General features: G+C 45.3%; 3 protein-coding genes across 6 annotated transcripts; 2 read left to right on the top strand and 1 right to left on the bottom strand.

The window, feature by feature from the left end:
• Window positions 1-1245: 1245 nt before the first annotated feature.
• On the bottom strand, window positions 1246-6008 carry LOC6725078 (presequence protease, mitochondrial). 4 transcript variants are annotated; one of them, XM_016173398.3, is made up of 3 exons: window positions 5871-6008; window positions 3857-4467; window positions 1246-3806 (listed from the first exon to the last, which is right to left on the bottom strand). In XM_016173398.3, exons 2-3 carry the CDS (start codon window positions 4423-4425, stop codon window positions 1280-1282), a joined length of 3096 nt encoding a protein of 1031 aa, XP_016025997.1. In that variant the 5' UTR covers window positions 4426-4467; window positions 5871-6008; the 3' UTR covers window positions 1246-1279. The 4 variants fall into 4 exon arrangements, with proteins under 4 accessions (XP_016025997.1, XP_016025998.1, XP_016025999.1 ...); XM_016173399.3 differs by lacking the exon at window positions 5871-6008 and adding an exon at window positions 5775-5864; XM_016173400.3 differs by lacking the exon at window positions 5871-6008 and adding an exon at window positions 5670-5724.
• Window positions 6009-17974: 11966 nt separating this feature from the next.
• On the top strand, window positions 17975-18499 carry LOC123327127. Its single transcript, XM_044922624.1, has one exon. The coding sequence runs from the start codon at window positions 17975-17977 to the stop codon at window positions 18497-18499; it is 525 nt and encodes a 174-aa protein (XP_044778559.1).
• Window positions 18500-22064: 3565 nt separating this feature from the next.
• LOC123327064 lies at window positions 22065-23131 on the top strand. Its single transcript, XM_044922394.1, has 3 exons — window positions 22065-22144; window positions 22221-23008; window positions 23067-23131. The coding sequence occupies exons 1-3, from the start codon at window positions 22065-22067 to the stop codon at window positions 23129-23131; spliced, it is 933 nt and encodes a 310-aa protein (XP_044778329.1).
• The last annotated feature ends 2313 nt before the right edge of the window (window positions 23132-25444 follow it).

The raw sequence follows: 25444 nt of genomic DNA, 5'->3' as shown, positions 1-25444 counted from the left end.
CCACCACTACAGCTGCGGTCATCGTTCTGCAAGCGAGGCAGTTCCGACCCCACCTCCATCGCAGCGTCAGCACCGGACGACAGGCCAACGACTCTAGAGCTCTGCATACGCTGCGGGTGTGACTGCAGCGGAATACGATGACACCGTGGGATTTGGGTAAGTGTTGGGTCGCTGAGCTTACGAGCGGCCGGCAAAACGCTGGCCAGGCAGTCGAATTTGGACAACGGCGCGTAGCTAACTTTTGAATCAAACTTTGTATTTAATCAAATTAAATAAACATGACTGAGTATCTAAACAAACCGAAGATTTTAATTTGATAAAATCCTAATTCAAAGAATGCAGGGAAATATTCAAAGGTATTGTTAACCGCCTTAAATTATATTTGTAGCAGATCATTTAAAATTAATGACATTTCTAGCAATTGCGTGTTTCTGCTTGGCACGCGCCATGCAGGCCTCTTTTCTATTCTTTTGACGCGCGGCAGAGAACCGTTAGAGTTTCTGCCGAACTACGCATAATTCTGATCTTGTGAAAAGAGATTGAGTCAGTCAGTGATCGATCATTGAGCCGAACAGACATGCCTCGCTCACGCGCCAGAAAACGTTGCGCAGACAATAACGAGAGTAGTGAAGAGGAAGAAGGGCATCCTGGGCACTCTTTGACATATTTATTGGTTCAAACTTTCTTTATTGGGACTTCGGTGACCGCGATGTGAGTGGAATTTAGAATTTGACTGTATGAAGTGGTAAAAAGGTGTAAACAAGTTACCGTTTAGTAGTCATGGGAAGTATTAGGAAAGCCCGAGAGTCTATATGTAGTAGGCTGCTCCTTCTACCCTCTTCCTTTACTCTTAGTCATACATTCCTAGTCATACATACCTAATTATACATAGCCAATCTAGTCATAAGCTTATACATTCATACACCCATCCGTACTATATACATACATACAAATATTATCGAGAAACTTATCGACTGATCGACTCGCCACTCTGCAGAGAGCGCGGCAGTCAGTCGCTGTTGAACCAAGCTAGAGTACAGATCGAAATAAAAGAGACAATTGAAATAGTATTCGAATGTTAACTTCTGTAAACGGCGGCTAAATATATATGAAACAATACATACAATTAACGATTCCTAAAAGGTATATGAAGAAAAAACAGGGGATCTCCTTTATATTACCTTTCGTGATTGACATATGTCCTTTGGACATACATATATGATAGAAATAAACCAATAAAATAAATTGAATTTTATAAATTTATTACATTTACAATTAGTTAATTATTTATTATCCATTTGTGACTAGTTTCAAACTCCAAATTTGCATTGACTGGACCCAAAATGCATTTTCCATAATGCATGGACTCTTTTCCAAAATAATTTTCTATAGCGCTCTGCAGGTCATCAATAGTTACAGAGAGCATACGGGAGCGATAGCTCTCAAAATCCTCTTGTGAAACATCATAAAGAAAATAATCGATGCCAATATTCCCAGGTGCTATTGGAGTGTCTAATTGCTGCAACACACCAAGCTTCGCCTCAAAAAGAGACTGTTGGTCAATTACATTTTGGTTTGCCCGTAACCATTTATAAGTTTCATCAAAAGCGTTAAGCGTTTTAGTTGAATTTGGGTCTCGATAACTATAAAAACTGAAAATCCCGTCTGAGCTGATTTTCGCACCAGCTCCGTAAGCGCCGTTCTTTTCGCGAATCTCAGGCAATAGGTATTTCGCTGATACCAATTTTGCCAAAACTCGCAGTGTTGGATGGTCTTGGTGGAGATATGGGACTGTGAACAAAGCTTTAGCACAGTAATTAACTGGTATGTTCATCACGTATTGTTGACAGCTAGGGTCCAAATAATGGATATTTCGACTTGTTTGTGTTTTCCCAAATGCTGACAGGCTCTCCAAAAATTTTTCGTAATTATTTATAGCCGAGGGCACATAAGATTGTGTTGTGTTAATGGCGCCACGCATATTATCCTTGTTAAAAACTTTTGTTGCAATTGTTGACAATTTATCACATATATCTACCGTGCTTGTGGATTGTACAAGATTTTTCATAAAGTCAATGTGATCTACCCCATATAGTAGCGATTTGAGTTTACCGGTATCACACACTTGTGATGTTGCTCCCAACATAGCATATAAATGACCAGAACTTGCCACTCCCACAGATATATATGATATATAATTTTCTATAAGCATTTTAAGTCGCTCCGAGTCATCGAACCTGGCATTTTTTATCAACTCTTGGCACAATCCAAACATCTCCGGAACATTGTTATTAAGTGCATGTGTGTTTATCATTACGCTTAGACTGTAACTTTTTGAATCCCTAACATCTTCAATTAAATGTAACTTAAAATCAAATCCACCGGTTTTTGAGAGGATGTGCTTATCGAACTCCCGATAATTATAGTTAGTGGTGCCCATTGCACTAATAACATTGCAAAAAAGCGGCATAAGGTGAGTTTCTTCGGGACTTAGTCCTGTTATATTAAACATGCACTTAAAATAAGTAATTTCATTGGTCGGAACCTTGCAAATCTGGGTTCTAACATTTTGAACATTTTGAATGAATAGCTTAGGCCATTTTGGTGGATCTCTTACATCATTCATTGTCAGACAAGGTAATAGATCAGTATTTGACTCAGCCTTTTGATATGAATCCAATATTAATCCTCTCTCATATATTTTTTTAAGCTTAGCTTCGTCCAAAAGTTTTACTTTTTGTTCCACCAACTCCAACTCGGCCTGTTTGAATTTATCCTCATATGCCTCATCAGGTGACATAGTTAATGTTAGTCTATGATTGTTATTGGCGAAATATTTCTCTACTTTTTCTTGGAAATAGTTTTTATTCTGGCTTATGCTTCCCCGAAGTGCTGATATCATATCTGATACGCGGAGATTACTGACTACATCGCCATCATGATTCCATAATGCTGTGGAATTAAAAAGCAAAGTATTTCCAAAGTTCGGATTCTGGTGCTTTAAAGACAACTCAAGATTGTGCAGAACACTTTCAACATGCTGGGAATCAAACCCGACATTCATTGAATTAATAATGGTTTTGTCAAAAATTTCAATGCATTTTTTGAAGTCTTCAACTCGAAGGTCTTGTAATCCAACGACGAAAGTTGTGTCCTTAGTATCCGAAGAATATCCAGTGGTTTGATTGTACCCACCGGAAAAATTTGGTTCTATAAAGTTTTTGTAAAAAGGGGAGTTAGGCCCACGAATTAGTAGCTCAGATAGCACGTGTAATTCAAAACTTTCTTGTATATTGGTCGCATCACACATCAGCAGTGCAATAGCAATTTGGTTCTGTCGATCGATTGTTGTACCCATGTTATCTAGTCTACTGGATATATGTACAAGACGAGGCTGAGTCCAACGCTCTTGCTGACGTATTAGACTGTAAGAGTTGTCAACCCAGCTTTGATCTGATAAATACTCCTCATCGAGAAGTGCAAGGGTTTTACTTACATCATATAATCCGTAGGAATATATGCGAGCATTACTTGGATGATAATATTTTTTGTGGAATTCAACTAAATCGTTGTATGCTAACTTGGGTATTTCCAATGGATTCCCGCCAGACACATGTCGATATGTGTGATCAGGAAAAATATTATTAAGTAAATTCTGACCAAATACCTGCGCGTTTTCAGAAAACGCACCTTTCATTTCGTTATAAACAACTCCTTTGATTACAAGCTTCGAATGTTTATCGAATATATCTTTGTTTTCTAGCCTCCAGCCCTCTTGAAGAAAATCGAAATACGCCAGGTTTGGTCTAGAAAGGGAGATATTATTACGAGATATAGTCAATTATTTTCATCTTACCTGAATACGGCATCTAAGTAAATATGTTGCAAATTCCTAAAATCTATCTCATTCATCGTCGAAAAAGGATAAATAGTATAATCTGGACCAGTCATTGCATTCATAAATGTCGCCACCGAGCGGTTAAGCATTTTGAAGAAAGGGTCCCTGACAGGATATTTTTGTGAACCGCATAACGATAAATGCTCTAAAATATGAGGTAGACCAGTAGAATCAAAAGGCGTGGTTCGAAAATTAATGGAAAATACGCAGTTTGAATCATTTCGGTCGATATGCCATAATTCTGTACCCGTGCGCTCATATCGAAAAGTATAGGACGTAAGTTCAAATTCAGAAATGTGTTCCACGCGTTCGCATTGGAAGCCATGATATGTCTTTCCTTCTTTATACTTGTATTTTCTTTTCTTAGTTACATGTGGTATGCTACCAATTTGTAGGGGAGATAATTTGGGCTGCTTGGCATCGACGCCAGGAATGTCCTTATATGTGGACACCGACTTGAAATTTTTAAGCTGATTCCTCAAGATTTTGTATTGTGAAGACCACAGCAGATTCCACCGTGATAACATTCCACCTTTTATCACGAACTCAGCACCATCCGTGCTGAATCGCTAAATACAAAAGAATATATAAAAATGTATAAATTATTATATCAAAGAATCATCATCAATCTGTTTGTGTGTACATTATGGGACAACTGCAATTTCAAATTTAATTTTGAATAACTGCTCAAAATGACCACAGAGCCAGTTGTGACTTCGGCTAAGCCGACGCAAGGCTGCATATCCGACGCTTTTTATAATGTATATATTTTTTTAATGGGTTTCAATCGGGCCATCTTTGATGGCAGCTGACATATGTCGATTGCTTTATGTTCAGTTTTGTTTGGCAATTAATAATTAATAGGTTAACAGCTGAGCAGCGATACCAGATATTTGAATTTTATTTCCAAAATCAGTGGTCGTTTGTGAAAGTACACCGTGTGCCTCACCCCTTTAATGGTGCTCATTATCGGACATCAATTCAGACTCTATCGAGAAGTTTCGCACCCAATTCAGTCTTCTGGACCTCTGGAGAAAATACATATGGCGGCCGTTGAAGCCAGTGTAACAGAAGACCCGAACTCTTCGATTCGTCACCGTGCGCAGGAGTAACACCTCTGCCCATCGAAATTGTGGAGGATCATTCGCAAAGGTTTGGGTCTCAAGGCGCACAAAATTCAGCTGGTTTTGGTTCTGAAGCCAACCGACCATCGTTTTGTGTAGTTCAGATCCTCAAGCGCGATCAGCAATTTTACCGGAAAATTTTGGGAGAAGCTCACCTTTGTCTCGGTGGTGTGGTAAAGAAACAAAACTGCCACATATAGGCCGACACCCATCTATAAGCATACCATGAGCCACCGATGCACTCAGAGAAATGCAGAGTTTGGTGCGATTCATGGGCTGGTGGTAGGGCCGTCAACGGGAACCGCTACCGAGCCATGCTCGACTAATTTTTTGTTTCCAAAAGTGCGTGCGAATGGTCTAGAAGACATTTGGTTTCAAAAAGACTGCGCAACTTGCACCTAGCCTAGCGAAGTGTTTGGTAACAGTTTTTTTTGGCAAATATATAGAAATTTACAACACTAATAAAATAACGAGAGAATATCAAAATAATTTTCAAAAGTAGTATGCGCTTGATATATGACTATATATATTATGTACACATAAAGATTTTCGTTCAGCACTGAATTTGGATAGAGCTTAAAAACGGCCCAGATGAAAAATCATTCCATGATCCCATCGGCTAAAACTTTAAAAACAACTGAACTGACAATCATCTTGACTCTGAATACCACAATTTAGTGTTTCTCATGCAATTGCATATATGCACGTATGTAAGCATGTATAATAATATTTCTGCTTTATGATATACATACATAATAAATATGCACGTATATCTTTCGGGCTCAATAATGTTTTATTGACAGAAGTTTTTGATTTAAACAGAAATGGACTTAAATAATTTTACTCACCGGCGTGTAGATGTATAGAATATATTAAATTTTAAAATCTGACAATTAAAATCTAAATCTTTTTATGCGACTGATTATTATACGTCAAGCTATCGTCGACGACTTAGTGGCGATGGGGGAACGGTGGAAATTGGTACATTTTATATACAGAGGTGGTCAAAAGTATTTACACAACATGCTTTTTTTTCAATTGTCAACTTTGATCGCTTATTGCTGCTGCTTATGTACTCAGAAACGAACATAACAATATTTGTCGTGCTTCTACATCTATACAGAGGCAAACAAAAGAAGTGGAAAAAATAACTGTTCATGGGCTAAAAATAGAAGCATTGAACTGATGCTTGACTGTTGTCAGAAGTATTTACACACAATGCATATGCGTACGTGTGCATACAGTGGTCGGTTGCAGAGCCCGACTAAAGAAGTCGTTACAATCAACTTCATCACGAATAAGACTGTTCCAAGCTTCGTTCAACGGTTAGCTAGGGGAGGTAAATTAATTAAACGTAGTCTACTGGAATATGAAGGTAGTATACCAATCCCAATTTAGGCGCCACAAGGCAAACAGTAAGAAGTTTTATTGTACCGATTCAATTTGGTCCGAGTAAACTACATATTGAGGACTCCAAACTGGTGATCTATACTCAAGAATCGGACGAACTAGAGAACGACAATAGTCGAAATATGGTCTGAACATTTTTTTTTGAGGTCCAGAAGAACACAAAGATCATAAACCCAAGTTATCAGTCCCGCAGCCTTCTGGTGGTCGGGTCGTTGGGATCTCTTCGCTGACAGCGCAGTGCGATCCTTTGGCTTGGGGGTGGTCTGTTGGCTAGCACCTGCTTTTGCCGTGCGTCCGACCAGCGAATTCTCTGACTCCGGCAGCCTTGTGCGCAGCTTTAGTTGGAGCTCCTTCGATCTGGCGAATGAGTTTTTCATTGCCAGGTTAATGCTCCTCACCCCGTTATGGTTGAACTTCGTCAGAAGGTTGTCCAGGATTGCTTCCATCTCCTCGATTTCTAGCTGGGGGGTCTTTACCCGCTTTGCTAGTTGAGCTCTAGGGGGCTCTGGCACTTCCAATGGTCTCTTGGGGGTGCCATCGCTCGGGTTTTGGGGTGGGGTCCTTAGGACCTTTGACCTTTTCCCAAACACCAAGCTTTCTTCGTCGTTACTGGGTGCACTTGTTGAATTGCTTAGTCCGACGGCCAAGTGTGCCGCCGTCGGGGTGGGGTTGGGGGTAATGTTGGGTAGGGCCTCCTGAATCCGTGTCCTAGCCTCGGGATTAGCAGAGGGTGGATTTCCACATGTGTGGCTGCCACCTGGAGTAATCATGTTATTTCCAGACATTCAAGTTAATTGTTGCCTTTTATACCTCCTGCTTTATACCTTTCGCCAGGTTTTAGATATACTGCAGGCCGATGCGGCGCAGCCGGAGACCATTGTGCCGGCCAACTTGACTCAGACGCAGAATGGGTTTTTATTTTGCTGTTGCCCGGCTGACAAGAGTACAGGCACAGGCCACGTAGCCACCCACTTTGGGTCAGACGCGCCGTGGGCTTTGGGTAGGGGGTTGAGCAGAGGAAAATAAGTTGCGACGGTGGGAGATATACCGCTACAGCTCGGTCGCCAGAGCCCCGGATTTATAGTGTGCCGCCTGCGCGGGGGTGTTGGCTATTGGTCTGCTCCTTGACTTTTTATACTCTTCTTCTGGCTCTACTGCTCTATTATAGATCTGACTGCGGGTTTCCATGGAATGTTGCCAAGGATAGCCATCGGCCGCCCGGAGAACAGATCGTTAGGTGATTTCCGTAGCTGCTAGCTTTAGTCAGTGAGTGCACCGAGAAGAAAGCGCCATCTATGCCTGAGGACTCGTGCAGCGCTGCCAGACCTGGGAGCTTTTGCTGTTTACCAGCACTGCTATCCCAGCTGACTGCGTGATCAGCTGGCGTGACTGGCAAGTGGCAGCCACGACACCCCATTGGAATAACACACGGGACGAAGAGAAAAAAGCGAAAAGAAAGTTGTTTGCTATTCTCACCCTGTCCTGCCTCATGGCCCTGAAGATCGTCGTCGGCGGGCGATCAATGGACTCTTGGAGCTGTGCCTACTGCTGGTGAGTACGGCCCAACATTGTGCGTTAGAGGCCGTGGCGGGGTATCCCTAAAGTGGTGGTCGTGAACATACCCCGATTTGTAAACCGTGTTCCAAAGCTCGGCATCCCGAGCAAGCCTTTCCCAAATATGACATCATTATGATATGAATATGACATCAACTTTGTCTGAAAAGCATCTTAGGCGGACTGAGACGCCGATCCCAGCAAAGTATTCTTACAACGTTTTGAATTGAACGAGTTGAAAAATCTCCCCTTGAAGGGAAGATGAAGACTTGACCTAAGTTAAATAAAGCAATAAATTGAATTAAAATTGAACAACACAACTATGGTCATACACCACAACTCGGAAAATAATTAACCAAGTTATTAAAGAATTTTTATATTTGGTATCTAGGAGATGATTCTCCTGCACTTATTAAGTAATGTGACAGGAATATGTTGATCGCCGTTGTGGACATCGCCCGTTTCTTGCTAGAGGTGTCAATTTTTGTGGCGTCTTAATTTCACCATACAGATTTCGAGGAAAATCACCATACTAGGGTTAGGCAGCAGTTTATATACACAATTTCTGATCTGCATACTAATAAATTTGTTCCTTATCTGCAGACTTGTAACACTGCACGGTTTTACAAGAATCCATAAATTAAGAGATTTAAAAGGAGAATACTGGACATTGGCTGTATTGAAAAAAAAGGTTAAAAGAGTTAAAATCTTCGACCCCCTCTCAAGTCTTCGGCTATTCTGCATTCTTGCCTTGAGAATTTTAATCGTTATAGTAAAATCATCATAGGCTCGTTGAGTGAATGAGTATACTAGATTCGTTGAAAAGTATGTAACAGGCAGAAGAAAGCGTTTCCAAATACATTAAGTATATATACTCTTGATCAGGATCAATAGCCGAGTCGGTCAAGACGTATCCGTCTGTCTGTATGAACATAGAGATGTTAGGAACTATAAATGATTGAAGGTTGAGATTCAGCATACACAGCGCAAGTTTGTTGACCCATGTTGCCACGCCAACTATAACGCCCACAAGCTGCACAAATATGCCACGCTCACACTTTTGAAAAATGTGTTGATGTTTTTTCACATGTATGTTAGTCTTGTAAATTTCTATCGATTTGGCAAAAACTTTTGCCACGCCCACTCTAACTCATACGCCTACATTTTTGAAAAGGTTTTAATTTTTTCATTTACTAATTAAATAAAATAATTATTGCCCGCGACTAGCTTAGGGCTTAACTGCATATTGCACATATTCGTGTCGGTTAATGTCTCGTAATACCCTGATCCTAGTTCCTTATTATTGCTACCACAACCGTGGGACTTTAACCGTAAAGGAAATTACCAAAAGGAAATCAGAAAATTTGTGCAAAAATTGAAAGCTGGAGTTGGAAACAAGGTGAATTTTTTTTTTCTGCTGAACTATTACACCTCGCTTTCAATTCTTGGCACTCACGTATCAATATAGAAGAGCTAGATTTTACGAAAATTAGTCAATATGCTTTTTTTTTCTATAAAATACATACATATATTAAACAACATTTATTTATTTTTTTTATTTATTACTGTAATCACTGTCGATTGCGCACTTATACTTACAGCCTTATATACCACCAGCTGCACCGGTGAACTGTCGTTTTCGCTTCCGCTATTGCACCGGTGTTCTTTTTCATTTTGTTCTTTGGTGCTCCTTTTTCGTTCGGTGCTTTTAGATTATCGGAACGGCAAGAGACACGCTACCCTGTATTCGCCGTTGTAAAGACCCCGAAAATACACAATTGATACACGCTGAGCTTCTGTTATTGATCCGTTTTATTCGTTCTTTGGTAATACGACTTATCAATCATGTGGTTCACAATTGACTGAATCTCCCTGTCTCGCTGCCCACTCATCGCCGTGTCTCTCCCGCTCCCGTGTCTGTGGCGTCGCTGCTTGTCCCAGTAGCGTCACTGTTTGGTACAGGTTCCCACATCCCTCCTCTATATTTGAGACGGAGCTTCAGGGGTTTCACCTTCGAAAGAGAGTGTTGAGCAGGTGCTTCCGACGGCTGGTCTTCTAGGGCCTCCTGAAAAGATGCTGGAATGGTTTGGAGAATACCGAACACGGGCGCTGCACTGTGGTCCAGAATTCGATTTTTTTGGCATAAAGTCTAAAAATTGAGCTACAGACTTGAAACTTTGTACATTTTGTTGTTAAATCACAAATAGTTTGCACAGAAAATTTGAAGTCTGTGCGACCACGCCCTCTCTTGCCTCCCATATTAACTACTGGTATGGCTCAGGAGTCAACGAAATATCATTTTTTTTTTTTTTTTTTTTTTTTAAATCGTGTATATTGTTGTTTTAAAAATAATCCCCCTTTTCTTTTTCTAGTTCTACATTTTAAATTTCCGAATCTGAATTCGAATCAGAATCAGATTGTGAATCCAATATTTTGTCTCATGGATCAGGTTTAAAATTAGACTGTATTTCCAAAAGACTTATTACTGCCTTCGGAAGTGGTTTTTCCTATTTTTTCTCTCTCGTTCTTTTAAACTAATTGTTGATAATAGTGGGTCCGAGTTATCAATCGCTCTGTGGAAAATATCACTCATCCTATTGATCCGAATATCTTTTTTTGCATGTGATAGTCGGTCCGTTTTGTAAAGCTTATTCCGGGCTTCACTCGTATTTTCAGTTTCCTTTTTAATCTTTCTCCTTCATTTTGGTAAGATAAGTTTCGGCGTCCCATTTGCTTCGGTGTCGTGGAGTTTTCAAAATCTCTAACAAGAATTGTTATCTTTGACGCCATCCACTTGGTATGTTTGGAAATAAATCGGTCTAGTTATCTGTTACACTCGGGCAGTTTTTTTTTAATAAATAATTCAAAATTTACTATTTTTTTGTCAATATCTTCTGTCTGTTTCGATTCCTGATTATTGTTGTTGATTGCGGAATAAACGTAATCTGAAACATAACTTATTTGCCTATTGTTACGCCTCCAAATGTCCAGGAGGTCGCTATGTCTGAACTCAAAATTGCCTATATAAAATCAAATTTTTAAGAAAACGAGCAAAAATGGGCAAAAGATATTACTTTACCGTGAAAGACAATAGTTAAAGGTACAAACTGACGTTTTTAACTTTTGTCAGAAATTGTCAGAAAATTAGTTATACTCCACGAAACACAGGGGACACGTTAGAATTTTCTGTTAAAATACACATAAATTGGATGTCACACAACATAAAAACAGTACAACTATACATATATTACCTACATAAGTTAAAAACATCATACCTTGGCATTTATTTTCCATATTTTACTATAATTTTAGGATGCGTATTAACGATCATACCACATGCAAAAGTAAGCAAGTAATTTTTCGGAAATTGCATTCTCTCAATCAGCTTTTTAACACTTCAACTTTAAAAGCTCATAAAACGATTTAGTGAAGCTTTCGGTTAATTTTGTTTTTTGTTTTTATTTATATGATCAATTTTCTATTAGAAAATAATTGCTAGAGGACGATATATTGACATAAAAATTTAGACTTTATGCCAAAAAAAACGAATTCTGGACCATAGCGCGCTGGTGCGACAGATACGTCGCCTGGAATCTTCTTTAGGTGTGCAACGTTTCTCATTAATGTTCTGCCGCCACCTGCTATCTTTATGTCTCTCTAATACCTCAAACTCAGTTTGGTCAAAAGTCGGTGTTAGTTTATTTGGAAAAACTACGTTTTCTAGCAACACTTTATCGCCAATCTTAATATCGATCTTCTTAGCTCCTATCTTTTTATCCGCTGCTTCCTTTCCTTTTTTTTGCACGATATCTCTATCTCTTTCCGCAGAGTCTGTGAACTGTTCATTTAATTCTTCAATCCCTGATACGGCCACACCTTCCGCCCAACCGACCGAGGGGCGCTGAAGTGTATCGTACGGAAAAGAGAACAGAGACGAGGAAATGAACATAATGTCATAAATAATAATAAATAATGTAACTAAATAATAACATAACTCTAATAAATATTAGTGTTAGTAGGATCTAATTATGTACTAAAAAAGTTAAAATTGATTGCTTTAAGAGCGGCAGAGAGTCAAGATTACAGATAATAGGATAAAGTCTATTATAGTCAGAACACAATACTCTGTAAGGGTCATGCAACTCAAAGTTAGATCTACAATGATTTAAGATAAGGGGTATATAGTTTCTAGTGAATACTTGGAACATAGAAGTTAAGCGGACTAATCAAGTCGGGACATCAAGTCTCAACATCACCACGAATAAGCTTACAAATAAAGACTGTTCCAAGCATAGTTTTACTGTTAGCTAGGGAAGGTAAATTAATTAAAAGTAGTATACTGGAATAAGGAGGTAATATATGGTTTGCACACCAATTTAGGCCCGCAAGGCAAAAAGTAAAAAGTTTTTTTGGACCGATTCAATGCGGTCCGAGTGGACTACGTATTGTCGACTCCAAACTCCATACTCAAGAATCAGACGGACTAACGAAATAAATAAGGTTTTAGTCATGTAAGGATCATCGAATTCCTTAGACCACCTTTTTCTAAAACCAAGCACACCTCTGGCGTTATTGACAATAGTCGAAATATGGTCAGAAAATTTTAGTCAGGGTCCAGAAGAACACCAAGATCATCAACACGTGTTATTCTGTCCAAAGAGCACCCACTTAGAGTGTAAGTCGCGCGTATTGGGTTGACACGACAAAAGGTCATAACTTTACACTTGGAGCCATTTAAGGTTAATACGTTATCACGGCACCATATTTGAAAGCTGTCTAGATCGGATTGTAAGTCCAAATGGCGCGAAATGTCCTTGTGCTGGAGGCATATGTTTTATTACTAAGGGGAGGTCGTTAATGAATAATGTAAAAAGAAGCGGACCAAGGTGGCTCCCTCGGGGACACCGCATGTGACTCGGAGAATACAAGACAGAGAATTTTTAAGAGGACTTTTTGCGTCATGCCATTCGGATAGCTTGAAATCCAATTTAGAAGATCAATAGGGAAACCTAATAGATCAAGTTTCCTTACTAGAAGGTAATGATTAACAGAGTCAAATGCTTTATTAAAGTCAGTGTAGATGACAACTGTTTGAAGATTATTTTTGAAACCCTGTATTACGAAAGAAGTTAGCTCCAAGAGGTTAGTGGTTGTTGATCCGCGATTCATAAAAACGTGCTGACACGGTGATATGATTGATCTACAAAGGTGCTGCAAATGAGGAGTGATAACATTTTCGAAAAGTTTTGGGATAGCCGACAATTTAGAGATTCCTCTGTAATTGCTTGCATCCAGTTTGCTACCTTTTTTATGAAGAGGAATCACAAAGGACTCCTTCCATATATGAGGAAACTGTGAAGATTCCAGAGATAAGGTAAACAGTTTCAGTAGAGGCTTGCACAAGGCTTTCGCACAGAATCGGAGTAGGTAATTTTCAGCCGTTTGACTAAGGATTTATTCATGTTTTCCACCTCCCCATAAGCCTGGGGCCAGTATGGAGAGGTTTTAACTTATTCTATGCCGCATGTCTTGCAATATTCTGAGAATTCATAGCTAATATATTGCCGTCCCTTGTCGGTAAGTAAGTATTTTGGATAGCACAATCTGCAAAATATTTCTTTCATGATTCCAATCAAACTGCTCGATGAGATCGACCGCAAAAACTTAATCTCCATAGAGCGAGAAAAATAGTCTATACAAACTAGAATGAATTCATTGTTAGGCAGGGGTCCCAACAGATCTGACGCAACCCATATCCACGGTCAAGTAGGAAATGGATTCCTGTCCATCGGGGCTGGTCCTATTGACTGGGATACCAGGAGGCAGTCTCTGCACGTTTTAACAAATTCTTCCGCATCTCTGTCGATCAACGGCCACCATACCTTGGATCTTAAGCGGCGTTTCATAGCTGATTCTCCTGGGTGTTCTTCATGTGCCAATTCAAGTACCCGTTTTCGAAGAGTTGTTGGGATTACAATGCGATTTCCTCTCAGTAGGAGAGGCCCTATGGTCGACAGTTCAAATCGAAATGGATATAATTTCGTTGATGTTTCTCGTTCCAGGGAGTCGTTCTCTTGACTGTGTATAGCATCGACAATACATCAGATGTATTTTCCTTTCCGGTTTTATAGATTACTTTAAAGTTGTATGATTGAAGGCGTAGTAACCATCTCTCAATACGAGCCGGAGGCTTCGATGTCCGTTTAAAGATAGCCTCTAAGGATTTATGATCTGTTACCAGCTCGAAATGTAGACCAGATAGGTAATAGTAGAATTTCTCTACTGCAGACAAGTGCTAAGCTCTCTTTCTCCGTTTGAGAGTAGCGCCTATCAACCTCAGACAGGGCTTTGCTGGCAAATCAAATAATCACTGGATCGCCATCCATATCAAACTGTAGAAGGACCGATCCAAGAGCTACAGCGGGTGCGCCTCTTTGGGTTAATTTCCGAGTTGCAAATTGATTTTACTTTTTCGTCATGTTCGAGTTCATTGGCACCAAAAATTATCACGTCATCGAATTCATGGCATTTGGGAATGCAGCTAACAGGAGCCGAATTTACCCCAAACATCAATCTTTTATATCGGAAGAGCCCCTTTGACGTTATAAACGTTGTAATCTCCCTACTAGACTCTTCCAATTCCAATTGGCCCGAAATTTTCTGGCCCTACCCGGCAGTATATAAGCTCTTCTTCCTCATCACTTGCTATTTTGAAACAGTTTGTGTTATCCTTTTCCAATTTGGGCTCTGTGTTCTCGCCCTCCACGCAACGAACATTCGTTTTACGTTTCTTAACATTTTTAAAATTAGACTGAGAGTTCCGTCTCTTAAGAATGGTTCTACACTTTCGGGAAAAATTACCAATTTGTGAACATTTGTTGCACTTTTCTTGCCTTGCTGGGCATGATGAGTCATAACTAGCGTGACCAAAACGTCCGCATCCTGAACATTCACCTTGTGGCTTTGACTTCCGAGTAGATTTTTTTCGAATTGCGTCGAAATCGGATTTCGACACCATTACCTCAGACTGTTTATTAATCTTCTTTTCCACTTGGCATGTTAATATTCTTTGGCCAGAAGTTTTATCTTTAACTCTATAGGGGCCCACGAGTCAATTATTTTTTCTTTGAGGCAACTCTGCTCTATCTCGGTTTTAGATTCACCAAATGAGCATTTATACATTTGTTGGCGTAACCGCAAAACAAATTTTGAAAAATCTTCATTTTCTAACAGAGCCCAGCTGCGAAGTAAATGCCTCTCAAATGTAAGGTTTTGTTTAGGGGAGAAGTAGGTGTTCAGTTTGTCAATTAAAATCTGAAACACATCAATTCCCTCTGCTCCATCAACGATAGCATCTGGCAAGGAAAACGCAACAGTCTGCAATTGCACTCCTCCAATATGTAGCAGTTTATTCCTCTTTTGCCTTGGCGATGTTACGTTCTCAACTTCGAGAAATATATCAAACGCCCGTAACCATTTACCCCATTCGGTTAGCAAAATTGATTTCTCTAGGCCTTCACATAAGAATGGTTTCAAATGTTGCTCAGCAATGCTTCATTTGCAATGTAAAATTCAAAAGAAAATATATATGTAATTACATTTTTCCCTTCTAAGACCAACATTTTGTTGATCTAGCTTTGGCTTTTATCATTTATAAGCATATATGTTGTGAGGAGTCTTAAAACTCCCCACAAATCTCATGTAGGGGAGCGGCCTAGCAACAGCCGCGATGAAGGGCAAAGCGGAAAGACCGTGAGTTAACGGTACCGCGGTGGACCTTGGACTCCGCTGGCCAAGGGCGAAGAGGTCGAACGGTAACGGTGCGGGCACGAAGAGGACGCACCGTGAACTAACTGTACCGCTGTGTACCTTGGACCCCAGCGAGTCAAGGGCAGACAGGTCAAACGGTAACGGTGCGTGAGCAAAGAGGACGCACCGTGAATCAACGGCACAATACGTGGACCTTGTACCCGAGCGGGCCGTGCGCAAAAAGGGAAATAACGGGATCCCTGCGGCCTATAAAGGGTAGGCGCGAGCACGGCTGGAGGACAGTGAATGAGAAAGTGAGATCGCGTGCGGAAGGAGTCCGAGCGTCGGAGTGTTACCAGAAGGATCTCGGAAGTGTGAACGCGCGGTCAAACGAGAGGAAACGAAGCAGTGCAAGCATCGGGCGGCAAGAAGCCCGAAGGACTCAGAAGGACGAATCACCACAAGCAAGTGGAGATCCTGGAAGTGGAGGAGAAGGATCTGACGTGTCGTAAGGATCAGTGGAGTCAGTGGCTAGCAAAGGTGGTCCCAGGACGAGCGTTGCCTCGCCCAAGGACGATACACCCTGCACCATAACATCCTAAATCCGTTCCGTCCGGCAGAAGGACCTTCACAAGCTAAGGCAAGAACCCGACGTGACCATAAGGGTCAGTGGAGTCAGTGGTCGGTATAGGTGGTCCCAGGACGAGCGTTGCCTCGCACCAGGACGATACACCCTAACCCCATAACATCCTAAACCCAGACCAACCGGCGGGTGGTCTTCTAGCGGAGACGACTTCGACGCAGCGGGTTCGAGAAGGACAGTGGAGTCAGTGGTCGGTACAGGTGGTTCCAGGAAGAGCGTTGCCTCGCCCCAGGACGATACACCGTGCCCCATAATATCCTAGTCCCGGCCGGGCCGACTCGTCGTCCACGTCAAGGAGCCAGCAGTGCCACGGAGGCAAGGCGTTGCAAGAGAAGCGCCGCAGGATTAGTGAGATCACCAAAATATAATATATGAAACAGCGGAATAAACGGCTATACTAAGAACCCATTGCGTTCCCTTGGTCGGGCAATCACACAAATCATAAATTTGGTGGGACGAACACACAAACTCTCTGAGCTAGCCACTGCAACCAGTAGCGAGCGAAATAAAGAAAATCAGTTCGTTACATCTGGCGCCCAAGCGTGATTGTCCGGGCAAAAGGAAAACAAAGCAAGATGGGGAAGTCGTACAGGCTGTACAGCTTAAAGAAGGATGATTTTCCCGCTATAGCGAGAGCACTCGGGATAAAGCTTTAAGGTTTGGTCGAGGAAATGCGGAAGACGTTGTCCGGGTTCATCGACCAGACCGCAGATGAGCCTGAATCGGTCGCAATCATAGAAGCGCTAGGAAAGAGGTGAAAGTCACAGGCGTAGAAGGCCTGGTGAGGAGCCTCGACTTCGCTAGCATGGCGGAGGCCAGCGGAAGCAGATCTGAAAGGCAGGAGATCGGACAGGAACGCCGAGATAGCAGCCGCGAAAGAAGGGAGCGGCGGGAAGCCAGCCGTGACAGGCGGGAGATCGCAAGGGCAGCACCGCAGGACTACGGAAGGGTGGCGAAGCAGGTGCGAGAGTGGAGTTTCCGTTACGACGGGAACGAGAAGCCGCTGGAGTTCCTGGAACAGGTGGAATGGTCAGCAATGACATATGGACTCGACATCAACCAGATCCCAAGAGCGATGCCGGAACTACTAACGGGCAGGGCCCTGAAGTGGTTTATTGCCAACAACAAGTTCTGAGAGACATGGGTCGAGTTCATATAAAGCTTACAGGAATTTTTCCTGCCTAGAGGGTTAATGACAAAGCTGGCGGACCAGGTCAGGCAGAGGAAGCAGCGACACGGCGAAAACTTTAAGGACTACATGGTGGACATGCAGACCCTGATGCGGCCCTTAGGAATGTCGCAGAAGGAGACGCTGGCAAGAATAAGGGAAAACAGCACGCCCGTATGAGTGTCGACATCTGGATGCCCTGATGGCTCTGGCCGACCAGTTCGAAGAGCTAGACACCCAAAGGGAACGGTTCGATTTAGAGCGGAATAATAGAGCCCGCCACCAGCGAGATTTCCCGAGGGGAGATCAGAAGTGTTCAGAAGGTGCCAGGATGACACCGCAGGCCCGTCGAGGAACATCGAAAACAGAAGAGAACCAGGCCCAGTGCGACGCGGTTTTGTGCCAAACCCAGCACAAGCCTGCCACAGATGCGGTGGTCAGGGCCACTGGTCTCAGGAGTGCAGGAACCGGCCAATCAACTTTTGCTGGACCTGCGGGAGAATCGGGCCAAGGACTTCGGAATGCTGCCACAGATCGGGAAACGCCATGCGACCCCAGCCTCAGAAGGGCAACCAGGGTTCGCAAGATGCTGCACCTCAAAATTAATGGGCAATCTGAAGGCGGAAGAAAGGCAACTGTCCGCCACAGTGCTCATAGACGGAGTAGAGATAGAGGCCACTGTGCACACTGGAGCCACAGCCAGCTTTATTAGCGAGGAGCTGGCGGACAGGTTGCAGGCGGCAGGAGAAGTCTTACCTACGAGAAGAGAAGTTAGAATGGCAGATGGACGGTACGAAGATGTCACACCGATGGTCGAAGTCGACATAGGACTCGGCGAGAGGACCGTTCGGATGCAACTGCTGATCCTACACAACATAATCGACGCACTGGTATTGGGTTGGAATTTCCTAACAAGAGTGGGAGCACGGGTGGAGTGCGCCGGACTGACCTAACAATACCAGTGTGCTCAACGGGACAAAGCAGGCCAAAGGAAAAGCTCTCAGTGGCAGTCGTGGAGAGGGTTGACTTCTCAGAGGAGGACGTGGACGAATTCTTGAGGTCGGAGTTGACTAGTTTAGAAAACGTTCAAGGGACGTCAACCGTGGCAGAGCACCGGATAACGATGAAGGACGATCAACCGGTCAAGCAGCGGTACTACCCAAAAAACCCCAAGATGCACGTGGAGATCAACGCCATGGTCGACGAGCTGCTGGAAAAAGGATGTATCGAGCCGTCTAGAAGCCCGTACAGCTCACCGATAGTGATGGTGAGGAAGAAAACAGGGCAGTGGAGACTGTGCGTGGATTTCCGGCAGATAAACGCAAGGTCCGTAAAGGATGCGTACCCGATGCCGATGATAAATTACATCCTGGACCAGCTAAAGGAGGCGAAGTACATAAGCAGTCTAGACCTAAAGGATGGATACTGGCAAATTCCGTTGGAAGAAAGGAGCCGGCAGTATACGGCGTTTACGGTGCCGTGGATGTGCGTGGATTTCCGGCAGATAAACGCAAGGTCCGTAAAGGATGCGTACCCGATGCCGATGATAAATTACATCCTGGACCAGCTAAAGGAGGCGAAGTACATAAGCAGTCTAGACCTAAAGGATGGATACTGGCAAATTCCGTTGGAAGAAAGGAGCCGGCAGTATACGGCGTTTACGGTGCCGGGAAAGGGCCTGTTCCAATGGAAAGTGATGCCATTCGGACTGCACTCAGCGTCGGCAACGGATCAACGGGCATTGGACCAAGTAATAGGGCCCGAAATGATGCCGCACGCGTTCGCATATCAGGACGACATCATAGTGATCGGATGGACTGCAGAAACACAAGCGCAACTTGAAGGAGGTGTTCCAGAGGCTACCGGCGGCGAACCTGAAAGTAAGTGCGGATAAGTGCAAATTCTTTAGGAAGGAGCTACAATACTTGGGTCACCGCGTGACGAATCAAGGTATTGGAACGGATCCTGAGAAGGTAGCGGCAATAGCGCAGCTGAAGCCGCCAGGAAACGTAAAGAAGCTGAGGCAATACTTGGGAGTCGCATCGTGGTACAGACGCTTCGTGCCCGATTTTGCGACGCTGGTATAGCCTTTGAATGCGCTCCTAAAGAAGCAGGCAAAATGGGAATGGGAAGACGCCCACCAAGCCGCATTCGAGGCCGTCAAGGCCAGACTGGTCGCCGACCCGATTCTGGCGTGCCCCGACTTCACGAAGACGTTTGTGTTGCAGACGGATGCCAGCGACTATGGTCTGGGTGCAATCCTTACGCAGCATTCCGAGCGACTAATCTCCTACTCCAGTATAACGCTGAACGCAGCGGAGAAGAACAACTCTGCAACGGAAAAGGAATGTTTAGCAATAGTATGGGCTGTCAGTAAGTTGAGACCGTACCTGGAGGGTTACCACTTCAAGGTCATCACGGACCATATGGCTCTGAAATGGCTGAATAACATCGAGAGTCCGTCCGGCAGGATAGCGAGGTGGGCGTTGGAGCTGCAACAGTACGATTTCGAAATCTCGTACAGGAAGGGCCAGCTGAACATCGTCGCCGACGCGCTTTCAAGACAACCACTTCAGGAGACGAGCCGAAGAGTGAGCGTGGAGGGCGACGGACAACCGAGAGAGCAGCAGGAATGTAGGTGGTTGGAGGAGATGCGAAGAAAAGTGAAGCAGCAGACAGAAAAATTTCCGGACTATCTGTAGCAAGACGGCAAGCTTTATCGGCACATACCGCATCGGGCGGGCAACGAGGAGGTGGCATCATGGAAGATGTGTGTCGGGCAGAGACAGCGTGTCATGACCGAAAACATGCCAACTGCGGGACACTTGGGAAGCCGCAAGACGATTGCCAGGATTGCAGCCCGGTATCATTGGCCGGGAATGCATCGGGACATAAGGAAGTATATGCGAAACTGCGAGAGCTGCATGAAGTACAAGTCCAGCCAGCTACAGGCGGCCGGGAAGATGTTAACACAGGTGCCGGAAGAACCATGGGCAACCGTGTGCGCAGACTTCGTGGTCCCGTTGCCACGATCGAAGCACGGGAATTCGATGCTGCTGGTCCTGGTGGACAAATTTTCAAAGTGGACCGAGATCGTCCCTATGAGAAGGGCGACCACTGAGACGCTGCAAAAGGCCGTTCGAGAGCGGATAGTGGCCAGATACGGAGTGCCCAAAGTGATGATCACAGACAACGGCGTGCAGTTCACAAGTAGGGCGTTCAGGAAGTTTCTGGAGGAGCTGGGGGTACGACACCAGCTCACGGCTCCATATACTCCGCAAGAGAACCCTACGGAAAGGGCCAACAGGACCGTCAAAACAATGATCGCACAATTCACAGGTGCCGATCAGAGGACATGGGACGAGCACTGGCCGGAGCTGCAGCTGGCGGTCAAAACAAGTGTGGCGGAGACCACAGGATACTCGCCGGCGTTCATAACGCAGGGAAGGGAGCCGAGGCTGCCAAACGCGTTGTTTGACGAAAAAACGACCGGGACCGGAAAGTGCATCCAGACACCGGCGGAAAATGCGGAAAAATTGAAGGAAATTTTCGAACTGGAGAAGGCGGCACAGGATCAGGCACGTCACTATAATCTCGAAAGACGGCCGTGGAAACCCACGACCACCCACAACGACCAAAAAAGAAAAGACTGCTCGCATCAGCGATCTGAAGCCGGGAAGCGCGGGCGCCGACGGGCCAGGAGACTTCGAGGAATAAAAAAAAAAAAAAAAAAAAAAAACACAAATCAAATCGTTGGTGAGGAAAGGGGTAAGACGATACAAGAAGCAGAAGTCAGCAACACACACACACACACACACACAGGCCGTGGGACCAAGTCTACATCGCCGTGAAGACGGATGTCTTAAATTAACGCTGCGCGAAAATTCGAAATTATAGAAGTTGTGTCGGCCGGTGTGTGCGGCAAACTGACAAAACCACACGGTGGAGTCGCGCCACAGCTTTGCGCTGCAATCACGCGAGTTAATTGCGCGCCTGTTTCAGGTAAATAGGTAATCTATTAGCTGGCGTTTGTTGCAGCGGAAAAAACAGCTGATAGCGCTGCCAACTAGGCGCAACGGGTGATCTGGAGAGGGCGGCGTTGCCAGATCAACCGTGCGATCAGTGTTGTGTTGCGACAGTAGGGCGCGAAATTCAAAATTAAATTTAAATTAAACCGTTGAAATTTAATTTAAATTTAATTTTGTTACGGGTTACTGGGAGAGCACAAGTCATTAAGAAAGGGGAAAAGGCGCAAAGGTCGCGGACAGACCAAATATCATCCTCTCACCGTGTTGGTGCCTAAGCAGAGGCTCTGGTGTCCGAGTCGAGGCGGTACAAACCTCCATCCGTATAAGCCAGGGGGAAATCCGTGTCCTACGTGGGAACCCCTTTCTAAGGCTGGTGCTTCGCCTAGGTAACCGTAGGCCGGGAGGGAAGTCCCCAGCTGGATTCCCTCATCGGTCTTCGGACTTGACAACGGCTCTCCAGAATGAGGACCTGAGGGGCATTCTCGCCAGGATGAATGGCAAGATAAACATCCTGCTATCCGCGTTCGAGACCCAACGGCACGTGACACGAGAGACAAAGGGTCTCGGCACGTGACACGAACTCTCAGCCCTTAACAACAGGGCTATAGAGCTGTACGAAGGTACTTCTAGCGAGCACCGCTTGAAGAGCAGTGACGGAGGTACAAAAGCCTTCCAAAAAGGCTCCTCAAAAGGCGCAGGTACCCAAGGTGCAAGTGCCAAACGCCCAGGCGCCCAAGCCGAGCAACGGTGAAGAAAAGGCGCCCAGACCTAACGAGTCCAAGCCAGGCAGCTACGCATCTGTCGCCAAGAATGCTAGCACGGGTGCAGAGTGGACCAAGGTGAAGCCTACGCGCCTGTGTAAAAAACCTGAGGCACTCATCGTAAAAAAGACAGGAGAGGCTTCGTACGCAGAGATGCTTCGGAAGCTAAGATCGGACCCGAGCCTTAGCGAACTGGGCAGCCACGTACGAAAAATCCGGAGAACGCAGAAAGGTGTGCTGTTGCTTGAGGTAGAGGGAAAAGCTTCGGAAAGCGTTCCCAAGTTTAAGAGCGACCTGGAAGCGGCGCTCAATGACTTGGCCTCTGTGCGCACGGGAGCGCAAAGAATAGCCCTATCTTGCAGCGGCTTGGACGAGGCTACGACAGCAGATGAGCTCCACAGCTGCATGGTCGCCCAATTCCAGGGTCTGCAGATAAACCCTGAAGATATCAGGGGCCTTCGCAGAATGCGGGATGGCACGCAGATAGCCTCAGTGCTGCTGAACGCGAACGTGGCGATACCAGTCCTTAAACAGGGCACCTTAATAGTTGGATGGTCAAGATGTCGCTTCACCCAGGACGTCCGACCCACGAGATGCTACAGGTGTTTGGGCTATGGACATCGATCAGCAACCTGCAAGGACACCGACAGGGCAGACTGCTGTCTTAGATGCGGTGAGCGTGGGCACAAGGCAAAGGGGTGCGTTGCAGCACCAAAATGCCTGATCTGCAGCAGCGAGGTGGACAGAAACCACCCGACGGGTAGCTTTGCGTGCCCGACCTACAGAGCGACCCTGAAAGAAGCCAAGAGCCACCTTAATGCACGCCCACATTAGCGTAGTACAGCTCAATGTCAATCATTGCGCAGCAGCTCAGAGCCTCCTGGCCCAGACTGCGGCTGAGCGCAATGTAGACATCATGCTCCTAAGCGAACCCTACGTCTCTGGTAGTGGACAATCATCCATGATCCTTGACGAGACAGGTAAAGCAGCTATCAAATGCTGCAGCTCTCCCCACGTCCAGGAACTGGCTGCTTTACCTATGCGGGGTATCGCTTATGCGAAGCTAAATCACGTGCACATGTACAGCTGCTACGCTCCGCCGAGCGACACCCCCGATCAGTTCGAGGAGTTTCTGGAGGCGCTCGTGGACCATGCGAGAGGGCGAAGCCCGAAGGTCGTTGCCGGCGACTTTAATGCCTGGGCAGTGGAATGGGGCAGCAGGACATCCAACGCCAGAGGCCGAGCTGTGATTGACGCCATGGGAATGCTGGACCTTATACTGCTGAACGACGGACGGAAGCCGACGTTCAACAACGATAGGGGTACGTCCTTTATTGACGTTACCTTTGTCAGCAGAGGGCTAGTGGACATCAACAACTGGATGGTCCATGACGTCATGACGCTAAGCGACTACGCCCTGATCTCTTTCAGTCTCTCCCCGGAGGGCATGCCCAGGGGACGGCAGAGCAGAACAGCCGGGAAAGCATGGGACACCAGGAAGATGAGGCCATGCTGGCCTATCAGATAGTAGGAAAACTATTCGAACGTATCCTGTATACTAGAATAGAGGCAATCACCGAGAGCACCAACGGCCTGGGAAACCATCAATATGGCTTCCGGAAAGGAAAGAGCACACTGGACGCTCTTTCGGCCGTTAGTAACATCGCCAAGACCGCTCTATCTGGTGATAGATGGTTAGGGGGCAGGAAGGAATACTGCGCAATAGTGACTCTGGACGTAAGGAACGCTTTCAACACCGCCAGATGGCCCGTAATCCTCGCAGCCATGAACCGCATGGGGATACCGGAGTACCTAAGGATAGTCGTTGGCAGCTACTTTAGGGACCGGGTCCTATGGTACGATACGGAAGATGGCCCAAAAAGATACCGAGTTTCGGCAGGTGTTCCCCAAGGATCGGTACTTGGACCAATCCTATGGAACATTATGTACGATGGGATCTTGGGCATCAACAGGCCCGTAGGAGTAGAGCTGCACTGTTTTGCTGACGATGTGGCAATCACAGCTGTCTCTAAAACAATCGCAGGGTTGGAGGACAAATGCAACTCTACGATCGGTGCTGCCATCCTGTGGCTCGAGAAAGCCGGGCTAGCAATAGCGGCTCACAAGACCGAAGCAGTCCTTCTCAGCAGCAGGAAAAAGGTGGAGTACATGCTGGTCTCCGTCAATGGCAGACAGGTGACCTCCCAAGAGTCCCTAAAGTACCTGGGGGTAATGATAGATCGCAGACTATCGTTCAAGGACCACGCTAGCTACGCCAGCAAGAAGGCAGCAGTCACAGCCTCTTCGTTGGCTAGGCTTATGCCCAACGTCGGAAGCCCAAGACACCCGGCCAGGAAACTGCTGGTGTCAGTAGCAAAGCTTCTCTGCTATACGCTGCACCAATCTGGAGCAATGCCACTAGCAGGGGCTCATACCTGAAAGGAGATCGTTCGGTGCTACGGTCAATGGCCCTCAGGCTCATTAGAGGTTTCAGGACCATATCCGAGGACGCGGTGCTAGCCCTGGCAGGCCTGCCGCCAATTGATCTGGAGATCAAGGCTCTCAGCCTAATGCGAAGTGGCGCTTCCAAGCAAGAGGCACACGAGTGGCTAACAGGTGAATGGCAGAGCAGATTGCAAACTTCGTGACGGGGGAGGTGGACTCATCAGCTCATCCCCGAGTTGACGGTCTGGGCAGAGTGCCAGCACAAATGCTTGGACTACCACCTAACCCAGTTTCTTACGGACCATGGCTGCTTCCGGGCCTACCTACTCCGGTTCCGTCACGTAGAGTCAGCTCGATGCATGTTCTGCGTCGACGGCGAGGAAACAGCAGAACATGTGCTAATGCACTGCTCCAGGTTTACGGCGGAGAGGGAGCAGCTAAAGACGCTGTCAGGTACCCCGTTCAGCCCTATTGGCTTGTTCGCGGCTATGCTGGCGAACAGCGAGGCTTGGGAGCTGGGACACAGCCTTATCATTAATATGATGAAGCGTGTCCGATCAGACGAGATGGCCAACAGAGCGGATGCCTAAGCCCAAACTGGCGACCTGGGTGACGGCGGGCGAAGAATTCTACCCCAGAGTTCCCGGCTCGTCGTAAAAAATCA

This window comes from Drosophila simulans, chromosome 2R (genome assembly GCF_016746395.2).
Source record: "Drosophila simulans strain w501 chromosome 2R, Prin_Dsim_3.1, whole genome shotgun sequence".
Lineage (NCBI taxonomy): Eukaryota > Metazoa > Arthropoda > Insecta > Diptera > Drosophilidae > Drosophila > Drosophila simulans.
This window is presented reverse-complemented; position numbering and strand designations above follow the sequence as displayed.